This window comes from Melozone crissalis, unplaced genomic scaffold (assembly GCF_028551555.1).
Source record: "Melozone crissalis strain CALT ecotype California unplaced genomic scaffold, PUWL_Pcris_2 ptg000016l_1, whole genome shotgun sequence".
NCBI lineage: Eukaryota > Metazoa > Chordata > Aves > Passeriformes > Passerellidae > Melozone > Melozone crissalis.
The window spans coordinates 25,111,521-25,127,306 of NW_026535794.1; the positions used below are offsets into that span (position 1 = coordinate 25,111,521).

A 15,786-nucleotide genomic window follows, 5' to 3' on the forward strand; every position below is an offset into this window, starting at 1 on the left:
TACACCCTAGTAGAAGGGGGAGGAGAATCAAAGTAAAACTGGCATCTTAAGATAAAAACAGTTTAATATTCAAAAATAAAATATAGTAACAATGGTAAATAATAATGATAATAAAAAGGAAAAGAATAGGTGATGCAAAATATCATTGCTAACTACCTGCTGACTTGTACCAGACTCTTTTGCTTCCTGAACCCAGACTAGCTGCCTTTTTGGGTTACTTCATCCCAGTTTATATACTGAGCATTATTTTTTATCGTGTTGAATACCCCTTTGGTCAGCCCAGCTCACCTGTCCCAGCTATGCTCCCTGCCAGTTTCTTTTGCACACTTCCTCACTGGCAGAGCCTGCGACACAAAAAAAAAAGATAAGTATTCTTGACTTAGCAAAAATCTGAAACATCAGTGAGTTTTCAACACCATTCTCATTCCAAATCCAGAACACAGCACTGTATCAGCAACTGACAAGAAATTAACTCTACCCTAGCTAAAATCAGGAGACTAGAGCAGCTATCACACATTTTCATTACCAACATCCTCCTTTCCCCCACAATACAGCTGACTGGGTTCCTCTCTATTTTTCAGTTTGAGTACAACAGTGAAGGAGTGACCTCCAAGGATATGGCCACCCAACTCGCCTTCATGCGTCTGCTGGCCAACCATGCCTCCCAGAACATCACCTACCACTGCAAGAACAGCATTGCCTACATGGATGCAGAAACTGGCAACCTTAAGAAGGCTGTTGTGCTGCAGGGATCCAACGACGTCGAGCTACGAGCTGAAGGCAACAGCAGATTCACTTTCAGTGTTCTTGAGGATGGCTGCTCTGTAAGTAACACAGAAACCACGGGCATGGTGACTGCCCAGGCCTAAGCATGTGATTAGGGATAGAGTTGTGCTTTAATTCAGAATCAGATTATTGGTCAAACCAGCAAAATTTTGCCTGGTGAAGATACATAGCCTACAGACCCAACCATGGCAGATCCTTAACAAGTGGGAAGGAAGAGGTTACAAAAAATTCTACCCTGTACTCTACATGTGGACAAAAAAACAGTTTTCAGAGGGACCAGATCCAAGTTCTGTGTAAACAGAAGATGGAGAAGAAAACAATGCACATGCTATAGAAGGGGCAGGATCTTTAAGTCCTGAAACAATCAGGCAGAGTTCTCTTAGGATCTAATACCATTTTGAATAATATGGTAGCTTGCATACAGCATCACATCAGACTACAGAAGATTCAAGTAAATAAATTTTCTGTATTGGAGATCTAAATAGTTGGATGTGGGTATCTGATTTGCAAACAACACAAGCAAAATTATTATGAAATTATTTCAGGAATTATCCATTCAGGTGAAACAATTCTTAATACTATGAACAATGCGATAACAACTGCAATGAATCTTCTCTTACAGAGAAAGAACAACGAATGGGGCAAAACAATCATTGAATACAGAACAAATAAGCCATCCCGCTTGCCCATCCTTGACATTGCACCTTTGGATATTGGCGGCGCTGACCAAGAATTCGGTTTGGACATTGGCCCAGTCTGTTTTAAATGAATGAACTAAAATTAACTTAAAGCCTCTCCCAAATTATTCTCTTGTCATTTCTTTTATAATGAAAGCTGACTCCTTCCATTTCTTCTGTTCATCTACTTGCTTAAACTCTGGGCGAAAGAGAAGGAGAAGAATTGATTGGAGCATTGTGCAATGAAATTTAATACAGCCCCAAATGGACTTGGAAGTCTTTCAAGATTTAACACCTTGTTTTGGGAAATGTCAACCTTTGTAAAGAAAAAAAAAACAAAATAAAAAGTCATGAAAGTTTGCACCATTTGTGGCCTTTGAATATCTTCCAGAGAGGAAGTTTAAATCCATGACTTCCAAAGGTTTAAACTACCTCATACACTAAATCAAGAGTGATCCACATCTTTTGTAGGAACTTCTCCATATGATCTGAGGTACTTTCAATTCCACCCAAAATACAGTGGTGCTAATTGCATAATTACAGAGTATCTTTCCAATACTTGAACTTTGATGGTGCTAGTAGCATTTAAGGTATTGCTTCTCTGTTTCTTTGAAGTCTGTCTTAAAACTTAGGATGCCCTGTCTCACCCACAGCTTAAGCATGTGGATAATTTTTCTTCCTCTTTGTCTTCTTCCTCCAAAATCAGGTGTTCCCACTTTCAAATTTCATTTCAATCTTCTACTATGGGTTAAAAAAAAGTCATCATTTCTCAAAAAAAGAAAGAAAATGTATTTTGTATATGTGAGATGTTTAAATAAATTGTGAAAAAATGAAATAAAGCATGTCCCGTGTTCCAAAAGAAACTATTTAATGAATTACTTGCTTAGATGCATTGGAGAATCTCAGACCAAGATTTTAGCACATTGCTATAAAACATTTTGTTAAAGCCTCAAAAGGTTGCCTACAACTCTCTTAAGGGTGTAATTGTCTACTTGACTCTTCATTTCAACACTAACTTCCGAGAAGTTCTCAAGAAACTCAGTAACTCTGTGCCTCATAGTATGAGAAGTTCAGGAGTAGAAATAATTCCATCCTTTTTTCCAACTACTAAGTAAGATTATTGGGTGCAGAAGGATCATCATCTCACTTGAAAGTGGAAAGAAAATGAAGCTTCCCTCTTTCACTTGAGGACAGAAAGCTCCTGGCTGTTGATAGAGCTGTGCTGGCTGATGCTGGGCTGTAACCAGCAGAACTGTGCCTGTGCACTTTAGAAAGGATGTGCGAACACCTATGCCAAAAATTTCAAATTGAGTTGTTTTGTCAGGAAGGTCAGTATTAGGCCCTTACAGCTTGTTCAGTTGTGTATGGGACACAGAACCATATGCTTTTGCTATCCTTAATAATTTACTGTCACACAAACCACCATGAGAAGCAAAGATTTCTTCTCTGAGACCATTTAGAAGACTGCTGAAAACCCTAAATGAACTGAAATTTCAACAGCCATGTTTTTGTAATTGGGAAGGTGCTTGAGAGAACCCACAGAGAACCATGAAGACAACAGAAAAAGCATGTAAGGCAAGAGGTGAGATGCACAGACAGAACCCCCAAAGAGTGGCATGAAGGAAATATCCAGAGTAAAGTCCCTGTAACCTGCAGAAAGCACCACTCCAAAGATTAGCAGTTGAGAGTCTGAAGGCAGCTCCAAATGGTGCAAGGGGGAATAAGCACTAAAATCTGTTTCTAAGGATTCTTTTTTTTGTTCCTGCTTGCAATGAACTGATTAAGGAAAATAGGGCAAATATCAAAACATGATCTTGGGTGCAGCTGCTATGTGCCTGCACCTGTGTGCTGAATTAGTAAAAATGGGAATTTCCATTATGAAATATAACTAATTTTTTCTTCACTGAGTAAAACATACTGTAGGTAAATACCTGCATTTACTCACTGGACCATTATGATTCTTAAAATATTATTATTATAAGCATTTTTTTACCATTTCAAATTAAGTTTGTTGTTGTAAAACCAGTAATTCTAGATTTGAAAACAGTAAAGACTTTCTTTCTTTATATAGATTGACTACAAGACAGGAAGTTTCTACAAGGACTGAAAAGCTAAAATTTCATCCCTCAGGTGTTGCAATTCACCGGAAGGTATGCAAAGGTTATTGCTAGGATAGGGAGGAGGACCTTTGCTGCCTGGAGAGAAAAAAAACTCCAAAGCACAGCTAAAGGAACACTTGAGCTTGGAAAGGAAAATACACCTAGCAAACACTGTCTCCTTTTGTTGTCTTCTGATTCCTCCTTTGCTCTCTGTGATCTATTCCACAGCATGTCCTGCTAGGTAGAGCACACCTTCTTTCTATCAGCTCACTGATAACATCCAAATTACATGTTTTCAGATCTTTGCTCCCAAAACAGCCTCATTTGGAAATTAAACCTGAAAAAATACATAATGTTTACCTCACAAATTCCAGCCCCATTAGCACTGGACAGATATTCAGTCTGCTTTGCAGGTTTTCAGCTTATCAGAACATATTGCATGATCAACTATTTTGCTTATGCTACGTACAATATTGAAGAAACTATCTTTCAAAGATCATAGCCGTAAATAAGAGATAAAGGTCAGACAGGGCAGAGGGCTTTAATATTTTCTAGTTTTGGGAATATAAGATGTTGAATAAACTTCTGGTAAAGTGATCTCAATTATTTTTCAGAGTACTCTGCTTTCCTATAAGCATTATCTTTGGAGAATTTCACTATCAGCAGCAGTACTTCTAGAGCATTAGCATAAATTAGCTGAAATAATAGATTAATGTTTACATTTGTAACAAGAGAGAAGGAAAGGAAAACAGCTGGAGTAACTAACTAAGTGAAAGGCCAAGTTTGCAGCAAGCCCTGGCTGTACTGTGCCAGAACAGAATTGCTGGGGAAGATCTGTAGAGCTGGTTGGAGCGAAAACTGACGTATAGTGCTCGGTTGTGACACAACTGTGCAAACCGAAGTCCTGCAGCATTCAGACCGTTTTCCTCCCTGGAACATGCAGGGTTAATAACCCTCACCTATGTGATCAATAAATATGTTCTGTCTATCAGCTTCTCTTGCACTATCCTCCCAGGAGATGGACAGAGATTAAACATCTCTTGCCAGTATGTGCTTCAAATTGTATCTAAGCTGACTTCTGATGTTGCCAGTGCAAATACTCCTTTTTGTATCCACGCAGTTTCCTATTACAGCAGGCTCAACTGGAAGCACATTGGGCTCCCTGTAGCATGTGCTTTTGCATTAATATGACCTAAGTCAGTAAAAACTAGAGGAGAGGAGAACACCATCAAAGGGACCAACACTGAGCAAAAAGAAACTCAAACCATGTAGCACGGTTCTAGAAGGGGCTGTTGTAACCGGACAGCCCAGTAGGGGCTAGCCACTGGCAATTATCTTCAGTATCTGAGTTTGTCAGTCTAAAATATGAATACTGTGCTACAGACAAATATCCTTTAATACAGGTGAGTGACAAAACAACATTAACAGACAACAAATCTACACTTCTACCATTCAGGTTTAAGTTGAAGCTTTTGACATGACTTTAGATTTGTTTTCTTGTAGTGGTTTCAGACAGGATCTCCTAGAATCTGCCTTCCCACCATCCTCTTGATGCAGGGTTTTACAGTGTTAGAATCATGTATCCAATTCCAATGAGATGTTAGCACGCTTAAATAAAGCTATTAGGCATGCAAACAGAAGTAACCCCTAATTCATTTAGCTTTACTCGTGTCTCATTCTGAGCTTATTGGAAATCCACTGTTTTTCTATAGGGCTCCCCCATGAATCTCAGATGCATAATGAATGCAATCTACAGTGCATAAACAAAGAAATTACTGCATGCCTATATTCTAAGGCTGGAATACATTTGTCCTTTCCTGGAAAACATGTGGTTGGATATTACATGAGCAAAATTTCCTACACATGAATCCATGCTTATGTATACGCTCCAACTACTCAGGAAATGATGATTCTCATTAGGGCAAATATAAGTATCCAAAACAAACAAATAGATCATTTGAATATTATTTTGAACACAAGCATTTGAAATACATAAAATAAATTCCAATAATTATTATCAGTACCTTTCTGTGTTCAAGCTACAGAAATTGGACCTTCAGATGAAATGAAACCTTTCCCAAATGCCAATTCTGAAGACACAGTCAAATAGAACAGCAGTTCTCCAGCATTTTCCCAGGCATTGTGCACCACCTACTGCCTCACATAGTGATTACCAGCCCCTGAGGACTGATTTTTTAGGGCTTTTATTCCCAAATTCACTGTCATTCACAGAATCATAAAATATTCTCACTTGGAAGGGATCTACAAGGATCACCTAGTCCAAGTATTAAGTAAATAGCCCATAGAGGTATCAAACCCACAACCATGAGGTTATTGGCACCATGCTCTAAGCAACTGAGCTAATCTCAGGGTTGTTGCTATTTATATCTTCTGTGCCAAGACTATCCTACAGGCTATTTCTTCAAAACATCAGCATCAGAACTCATCCTAAATATGCACTAACATATGAGAAGAACATTCATCCAAACAGGAAAGCTCTTGGAGCAAACTGCAGGCTCGCTCAGGGCACAAAAAAAGACAATAATTAAATTTACTCTTTTAGTTGTTCAGTTCAGTCAATCTGAAATTATCTTCTCTATATAGCAGTATAAAGGACAGGGTTTTTTCTTCATGAAATCTTTTCTCCATAATGACTGTCAGTTTTTCTGTTTTTCAATTTAATCCAAAGGGATTTAGCACTACTTTTTGGTTAAGGTATTTAACATCTCAGGGTGTAAGTCTCTGCTCCCAATATATCCCAGTATAGTCTCTACCCAAACACAGTCTGCCTTAATTTGGAGAAAATGCTTTTCATTACTCTTTCCAGTCAATAATGAGCTACCTTCTTATTTATTTTCATTTTTCAGCATTTAACAGGGAATAAGAAATTATTTGTTCCCCAGATTCTGCAATGAGATCCAAAGGACCTCTGCTTATTCTTCTCAGGAACAGCAGAGAGCAAACCACACCCATGAAGAGCACCTGCCTCACAGCAGAAAAAAGCAGAATTACAGTTTTATTCATTTCTCTAATCTACTTTAATTCTCATATGAATACAAAAGGTGCATTAGGTACAATAAATACAGACAGATACAAAAGGTCCTTTGAACTTTATCAGTTCCCTATGTGATTCTGGAGTACAGTTTCAAATACTTTATTTCATATTTTTCCTGTAATTCTTAGTTAGTACTCTCCTATTTTCTGGAGAGATTAAGAGCCAAGGTTAAGAATTAACCCTGTGCAGGATGAGCTGGTGGTTTGTGCCTAAGTATGACAGTGTCCTTTTCTGGCTCCAGGTGAGAGGAACAAGCATTTCATCTCCCTCCTCCAATGTTGGGATGCCCTCAGCTGCTTTGGGAGTATGAGCACTTTGATTCTCCTGGAGATTCAGGAACTACATTCCTACCCTCCACTCACCTCCTTCACACAAGTTAACCATTAAATATGTATTTTGACAAGCATATCCAAGAGTAAACAATACCGATTCTAACACCTTGCTCATGTTTAAGGCAGTGTTTCTCTGGCCCTATATACAATGATATTACCATCGCTATAGCTTTTACTGTTGTCTGTACATCAGGGTCTTATAGATCTCTTTGTTGTAATAAGACTTGGGTATCCATTCCATCCATAAAACACCCTGATAATAAAATTATGGGCCAAGGACTGACCTATGGATTAACTGAGTTTCTCTCACACCTTCTTTCTTGGTCCATAGCAATGTTCTTACATTCTACTTATTCTCTGCTGCAGAAGTTTAGTCTAAAAATCCATTCTCTATGTTAACTTTTCATAAATACTGAGGAAATTTAATATGCAACAACTCAGTAGCTGTTTTCTGTGGGCTTTGTGTGAAAACTCCATTACCTCTTTTCCTCTCACATGAAAATGCACTGCCCAGACACACTATGGAGCCTACTTCAATTGATTTCTACTGACTCCTTCATCTGTTTCTTAGCATGCTTACAAAGTTTAATAGTTGTTTGGGTTTTTTTTGTTAAACTCACACCCTGAAAGTCTGAAATTTAGGAGAGCATGGCTCCTAAAAATATATAAATTTTAAATTCATTATTTGATATGATCTGGATCTAGTGTGTTGAAAACCAACTGGGATTTGTATTCCATTTCCAAATGGCTTTGCATGTATCAGGAAAACAGGTCTGTGGAAAGAGAGCTCTGTGAGAGAAAGGTAGGCTTATAAAATAGAATCATAGAATTATTGAACTTTAGAGGGTGGGAGTGGACCTGAAAGTTCATCTAGTGTGGGAACCAGGGCACCAGGAATATTTCTCTGTCAGCTCTGGGGTGCCTGACCCCCAGGGGAGCACTGAGTTTGACCCTCATTCATGGAGAAAGTTTCCTAAACTTCAAGATGGACCAGAATCCACTGAAGTGTGAAGTAGATTGTAAAGAGTATTGAAGGTGTATCACTTAGGTGAGAAATTTAGGTTTTGGAATTTTAAGTGTGTTGTGGGTGGAAGCAAGATGGAGGGCAGAGGGTGTCATCCTGGGTTTCTTCTTCATGCTTCTTCTTTCTCCTTCTTCATGGGTTTGGGTGGCACTTTGTAATTGGGCGGAAAAATCCACATTGTGGGCTCTGTGGGATCAGTTACTGGGTTAAAAGGGGAAATAATGTAGGTGTCAGTTCTTAATTGGATAGTTTAGCTTTAAAAGACCTTGTAGCAAGAGACTGTTAGGCATTTTTGTGGTGCTTTTCCAGTGTGCTGAGCCTGGTGTGGATAGTGTGCAAAACTCTAGCAAAGATAATAATAAGCAAGAACATGAAGACTGAAAAAATTCAGAGCATCTCTCTTTCCTGACACAGGACTGCTCCAGGAGAGTCTCCCCTGACAGAGGAGCCCCCAGGGAGGGCCCAGCCAAAGTCCCAGAAGTCAGGGAATCGGCAACAGGTACCCCAGCAATCTAGTCTTGACCGTGTCTGGCAGGGGCTCTTCCCGCTACACCAGATTGCTCAAGGCCTTATCCATCTTGGCTTTGAACATGGCCAGAGATGGGATGCCCACAATCTTCCTAAGCAACGTGTTCCAGTGTCTAACTACCCTCACAGTAGAAAATTTCTTCCTAATATCTAACCTGAATTCTCCCTCTTTCAATTTATACCCCTTATTCCTTGTCCTATCACTACTGCTCCTGAAAAAGAGTCCACAAGAAAGCTGCTGAAGGATAATTGGCTCCAGTGGATTCACTGCATATGGATTTGTTCTGGTTTTGGGCTTTAGATAAAGCCATACACTGTTAATTAAACCTTTCCGTTTGAGTATTTTTAAAGCATAAGAAAAAACAACACAACAAAGAATTAGATCTACCTGCCAGACATCTAGCAATAATTAAAGTGTGCTATCCACAGGAGACTGAAAGCTAGGGGTAAAAACAAGAGCTTTCCTGTAGATTCCAACTCACCAGTTACACAAAACTGCTGGAAGTGGCACAACTATTCAATTTCCTGTTAATTCCTAAATGACAAATCTTTGCTAAGCCTGAGGTGCACAGTAGCCCATGTTGATATTTTGTATATCTATGTTTACATTTCAACATCATAAAATAACATCGATCCTTTACAGCTCACAAATAACACAACAGAGCTCTATGCAAAGAGCTCCAGACAAACAAATTTGACAGAATAGGGAACGTTGCAATGTACAGGTAAAATGAAACTATTTCTATGCAATTTCGTTTTGAAATAATGATGCATGGAAATATTTTAGTCTGTTAATCCATTGCTTCATACTTCAGCAAACAAGGGTTTCAGTGAATCTGAGTCTTAAGAGAGAATTCCAAATTTCTAAAATTTTTTTGAATGGCTAGGTTTGGAAGGGACCTTGAGGTCATCTGGTTCCAACCCCCTGCCACAGCAGAGGAAAATCAGGAACACGTCCCTGGGTGGGCTCGAACCACCAGCCTTTCGGTTAACAGCCGAACGCGCTTACCGATTGCGCCACAGAGACTCCCGGGGTGAGCAAATCTTCATAAGAAAAAATAATTTCTCTACCCAAAATAAATTTATGTTCCTAAAAACATCAATTTCAAGTAGCAGGGATTTAGTGCGGAGATGCTAGAAGAGAACATGGTCACCACATGGCATCTGTATTGCTGGCAGCCAGAAGGAAAGGCTTACAATGCTGCACAAACACAGCAAAGCCTGCACTGTGCCTGTGTAGGCTTCCAAAGGCTGCCCTATAAATATAAAGAGTTCTGAATTTTAAGAAAGCACGACTGGGAGCACAAGAGAGAACCATGAAAAAGGAAACAATATGAAACAAAGTCTTCATGAAAAGAGAATAATTCAATTTGAAAGCAACTAAGAGTGACTGCCATTTTTCCTCAACCAGGAGTCAAGAAAAGAGAGGGGGGGAAATAGAAAAAACTTACACCTGCATACCAAAAAACTCATCAAAACCAAACATTCTTAACTCATTACTTTGATGGATACAAAGCTCTGAGGATAAAAATGCAAGCAGCTGAAAGAAATATAATTTGCATTAATGAGCTGAGCTGGGCCTCAGCCCCTTTCTCAGGACTGTGTAGCTGCACAGCAATGACACATCCCATGAGGCAGAAAGGTGTGGCCCCCTGATTGTCCTTAATTAAAGGGGACAGATGACTAAAATATTTGCTTTCTGCTCATTTCCCTTCCCTGTCTTCATCTGATCTGCGCGAGGGCGTACACGGCCCTATGTCCGGCTAGCTGAAGGGGTGAAGCGGCCGACGCCCCTGCGCATCGGAAGCCAGCCCCCCTTGGCGTCCTGGCCTCGGGCTGGGCTGGATTGCTGGACGAAACGAGAGAGGAGGCGACCACTTGCTGGGGGTAAAACGTCGGTTTATTGAAGAGCCCACATGCAGCACAGGGCAAACCAACAGGTGGAAAAACCCACAGCAAAATGGCCGCGAACACGGGGGGAGACAGAGTTTTACAGGGAAGGGGTGGAGACGGGAGGGGAAGCCCAGCTAACCAATAGGGGAACATGTGGGGAGGTACATAAGAAAACTGACACAAGAACTTATCCAATAAACATAGAACAAAGGAGGGGCCCTGGGACATCAGCCAACCACAACCCCCAGAGAGAAGAATGTTCTAGAAAGCAGGGAGGAGTGGGGGGTGATTGACTGGGCTCAGGGAGGAGGAAAACTTTACTTATATGGTGGGATAAGGGAGGAGCAGTTATGTAACTTGGGAGATTGACAATTAACAGGAGCAGGGGTAACCATAGTAACATAACTGCCAAAGGCTCTGTGGCGGGAAAACTGGAGGGGGAAGAACCATCTTACAAAGAACAGGGCGGGAATAATACATAAAATGGGGGAGCATAAACAAGAAACTTAAAAACACACTACAACATCGATCCATCTTTGTTTCAGACCCACAGAAGCCTGATAGGAAAACACTATTAAGCCTCATGTTATAGAACAGTAGATGTATTTATCTCTTAGTGATAAAGCTAAATATGGCCTTTGTACATGTGATTTCATAATTACTTCACTTAATATCAGTCTGATTTTAGTACAGACTATTGGGAAACCATTTTTATAACTGTTACTAAATTAGAATACTGTAAAAGCAGTAATTGCTGATAGAAGTACCAGGATCTTACAGGTTTGAGGGCATATTTGTTTCAGGATTTGGCTATCAATTCAGTACTCAGGCTACATACACTCGGTGATTGAACAAGTACACTGAGAAAAAGATTTCTTACACTTTGTACTCCCTCTTCATTAATGCAACCAAGTATTTGCAATGGGTGACTACCATGCATACACATACCACATGGTAACTTGATTCTTAGGGAAAAATTGATTATCACTATGAGGCTGAAAACCCAGCAATTAAAATGTCTGATGCCATCATTTGGCAGGTACCCAAAAGCTGCCCAGGCAAAAGCTGTATAACTGAAAACACTACACCCCCCAGGAATCCATTGGAAACACAGCTTTGTTTCTGGAATTAAAATTTGACCAGAGCAATCTGGCAATGCTGCACCATTTAAATTAAGAAGTGATATGGTTTGGGGTATGGCAGATCCTACTAATTAATTAGTCAACACTTAACATGTAAGTTGATGTAGGGAATATTCTACTTATTATATAACAAACAGAATGTGCCTTATGAACACGTGATCATTTCCCTTATGAAACTTGAAGATTAGAGGCAAGCGATAATTTGTTTTCTAGCTCTGGTGCTTATATTCCTTGCTACATTATACTCTTATACACAAACTCAGAGGGGATAATATCACATGAGAATGCCCTACTATTCCTCTGAGAATACTTAAATGTCAGGTCTCTGTTACATCTGACTTTATACTACAGTAGCCACTTCATCTTCTTACATGCTCCCAGTCCTTGTGATTACATTGTGCCTTTGCCTGAGGACAGTAGCTCCAAATCAATAAGCTACACATGGCTGTAAGACTGAAAACAGGAAAAAAGGACATCTCCTGCCAACTCAGTTTATCAGCAAACTCATATGTGCATGCCAGGTTTGACCCATGGCACAAAGTTCTCCTTCCATTTATGCTGAGCCTGCCAAGAAAGGTCAGGAAGCATTAAAAGAAGAATTACCTCATCAAAATTATATCTGTGTAAATGACATCTGTCCAATTTAAATTTGTTTTCTAAATTGAACAGAAAGTCACCATTCTTCTTGGTAAGTCACTCACCTTATTCTAACTTACAAGTAAATTCCCACCTTACTTGCTCTCTCAATTCTGCAGAGGGAGAGGATTAGTTTAAAATAGATTGGTTCTCTGTGAGTGAGTGGAATTAGGTGGGATGAACCCCTTCATTCCTGACTGTTATTAGATTGATTCATAGAGGAAATAGAGCAGCCAAAAACCATAGTAATGACAGTGTCAGTCATTACTGACCGTAGAAAACACCACAGCTTCTTATGAAAATAATTAAACCAGTTAACCTAAGGCTACCCTTGTAGAAAAAACATATTTGAAATTCTTCCAGAGGCATTTTACTTTTAATATTCATACACATTATCCCACATGCACAGCAGTGTCTTATCTCCTCTGCCTCTCAAAGGAAACATTTTTCTCTTCTCTGAGTCTTCTCTCTGATCTAAGTGCTCCCCTGCCACTGATGGCCCTTGATGCTTCCAGCAGAGCAAGCAGAAAGCCAATAGGAAGCTGTAGCATTTGCAAACCAAAAGCTGAGGTTTGACTGATCAGAAGGCCTTGCAGCCTTCTGGTTTACTTTCAGCACACTAAGTTGATCAGCAGCAGGAAAATAAAGAAAGAACACAATTTACAAAGCTGCTTCTAGCTAATAATAGTTCATGTCTGGAGTTAGTTTGATAGGGTGTTTTGAAATCCCTAATAAGCCTTTTCTATCAGGCCTTTTATACATAGTGGTTTTGGTGTGAATTACTTAGGTATATGTCATGATGCCAAATTCAATTAGCTTGTGGAAAACAAGGAGGAACGTGTTAGAAGGGAGACCACATGCAAGCAAATCACTTCCTAACTTACAGCACCTCAGCCAAAAGCTTCTGACTGAATGAAGGGGATCTCAATTATCAATCTCCTAAGCAATGTCTCCAAAGAAGCATGGAAGCAAAAGCAGATGTCTTGCTTACACCCATATAAATATTTAATATACATAGGGGGATTATCTTAATTAAGATACTCAACCTGCAACAGTATCAGCATGTATTGCTACAGTCCTAAAATAACGCAGTCAAAATCCACACATGGAGATTTTCACAAATGGAATTTTTTAGGAATTACTTAAAATCAGTGTTAGGTCTTCATGGTAAGTGAGGAATGCCCAGGGACTCCCAGCAGCAGGCAGCAGATCTGAAAGAGCCCTCCAAATGCTGCAGGACAGAATTACTATTTCTAAGGGTTGTAATTTTCTGAGGTATATATAAACAGAAGTATGGTTGTTTTGATAGCATTTCAGTTCCTGCTGCTCTTTTAGAGAAAGAAGACGATTTAGTTGAAAATCCCTGAAATTCTCCGGAGACAACTTTGTTGTGGAGACTTGAATTAATTTTTTGATTTTGAGAATAAAATAATAAATTAAATTTCCCTGCTTAAGAATTGTACCCATTCTAACTGAGAAGCTGAGTCAACATCCCAGGAGCTCTGGCAGAACCCCAGGTTCTTTCTGCATCTACACTGCTTATAGTAACAGCAGCAATTTGGGTAAGTTTTGAGGAGCTGCACTCATGGTCATAAAGGGACCTTACCCTGTAGCCCTCAAACTTAACATATTTACATTGCAGAATTAGACAGGCTGAAGGAAATATGTTTTTGTTGGATGAAGTCTCACTTGTTTGTGAACAAACATTATATTAACAGATGAAGAAGAAGAGTATCTGTGGTCCTCAATGACTGCAGGAAAGATATATTTCATAAGACTGTAAAGAATCATTAATGAGCAACAATGCAAAAAGCTACAAAATATTCTAGCTAGAGAATACATTTAAAAGTTTTTAAGTTGTTTCTTAAAGTGTAAAATACATATGAAATTAAGACAAAGAAACTGAAGAACAGGAATATTTTAACAAGTGAAACAAACAATAAAGTTTGTTCACAGTAAGATTGAAAATTCCTGGCTTTTTGAATGAGGTATGAGAAAAAAATAATGCATCAATGAGAATTTTTCATTTATGGAGTAAAAGAATCCCTACCACAACCAGAATTGGGGGGTTGGTTTGTCCGGATTTTTGTTGCTGTCATTGTTTTAGTTGGGTTTTGTTGGGGTATTTCTGGAAAAACATAACCAAGTAACTACCCATCTGTCTACTTGGTACCATTTTTCTCTCTCTTCCCCTGAGAGAATAAACCTGAGGGCTTTAAAATACTGAAGTGTTTTTATTATTTAAAAAGAACACTGAAAAAGTGAATGAATCAACATACAGACTTAAATAAAAAAGAAGTATAGTCTATACATATTGGTAGATAGTAATGACATTGGTTGGATAGAAATTATACATACATTGAAAATATAGTAACAGCACACATCAGAATAATACTTAGAACTCAAATTTTGTATGTACATAACATTATGTGACTACATACTGCAGACATTTCCTAAGTTTTAAATTTGTTTATACAGTTTATATATGGTTATTTTATTTTGTCTAAAATCTTTCCTGTGACAGCCTGCCCTGCTCTGGGCCTGCAGGGTTTGGTGGTGGCTTCCACCACTGATGAGGGACTGGATTCGGAGCCCAGATTTCCTGCCCAACTCAGATAGCTGCTTGTGGAGGAGCAGAATTTCCCTTTGGTAAATCTTAGCAAGGTTTGATTTCAGCAGTCAATTCATACATCCCTCAAACCCAGGTAAATCTGTGGGGGTTGGCCTCTTCTCCCAGGCAAATAGCCATTGGATGAGAGGACACAGTGTTAAGATACACCACAGGAGATTTAGGTTGAACATTGGTAAGAATTTCTTCAGAGAAAAGGGGATTATGGGCTGCCCGGGAGGTGGTGGAGTCGCCATCCCTGGAGGTGTTTAGGAACCCTGGAGGTGTTCCTCACCATCCCTGGAGGTGTTTAGGAACCCTGGAGGTGTTCCTCACCATCCCTGGAGGTGTTCCTCATCATCCCTGGAGGTGTTTAGGAACCCTAGAGGTGTTCCTCACCATCCCTGGAGGTGTTCCTCACCATCCCTGGAGGTGTTTAGGTGTTTAGGAAAGACTGCGTGTCTTGGACTGGACATGGTCCAGTTGGCAGGGTGGTGTTCGGTCACAGGTTGGACTCGATGGTCCCAGAGGTCTTTTCCAACCTAACTGATTCTGGGATTCTGTGATTCTGTGTGTCAGCTTGCTTGTACAGTTACCCACCCGCGTTCAGAGGGAGTGAGCGTCTCCCAGCCTGGAATGGCCATTTCATTGTCAACAGAACCCCAGAAGAGTGTCAAGTGTTTAAAAATCGCATTATTTGTAATGAAGCCATCACTGTCCAGCGCCCGATCAGGCACAGACCCTCGCCCAGCTCCTCGCTCACGGAGCACAGTCGCCAGGGGGTCTCCGCCTCGCCGCCGCCCCCTCAGCTGCGGGGCTCGGGCCGAGCGCGGTGCGATCCCGTGGAATCCACCGGGAGCCGCCGCATCCTCACGGCGCCGCGGGGCGGGGAGGTGAACGCTGGGGCCGCCCGCTGGCGGCCGAGGGGAAGCGGCGGCGCCACGAGAGGGGCGCCGGCTCCGCCCCGTGGGCTGTCGGGCGTGGGGCTGTTCTCGGCCGCGGCGGC

The 15,786-nt window shown here is 40.4% G+C and overlaps 1 protein-coding gene and 1 non-coding gene across 2 annotated transcripts in view; one reads left to right on the forward strand and one right to left on the reverse strand.

Moving 5' to 3' along the window:
* The window catches only part of COL1A2 (collagen type I alpha 2 chain), a 38,418-nt gene extending 36,224 nt beyond the window's left edge, over positions 1–2,194 (forward strand). Inside the window, exons 51-52 of the mRNA XM_054273653.1 lie at positions 582–824; positions 1,409–2,194. Of these exons, the coding sequence (XP_054129628.1) occupies positions 582–824; positions 1,409–1,555 (390 nt within the window). The 3' untranslated portion in view covers positions 1,556–2,194. The remainder of the gene's footprint in view (positions 1–581; positions 825–1,408) is intronic.
* A 7,260-nt stretch (positions 2,195–9,454) lies between these two features.
* TRNAN-GUU (transfer RNA asparagine (anticodon GUU)) lies at positions 9,455–9,528 on the reverse strand. Its single transcript has one exon. It is a non-coding gene; the product is annotated as a tRNA-Asn (tRNA).
* Positions 9,529–15,786: the final 6,258 nt, after the last annotated feature.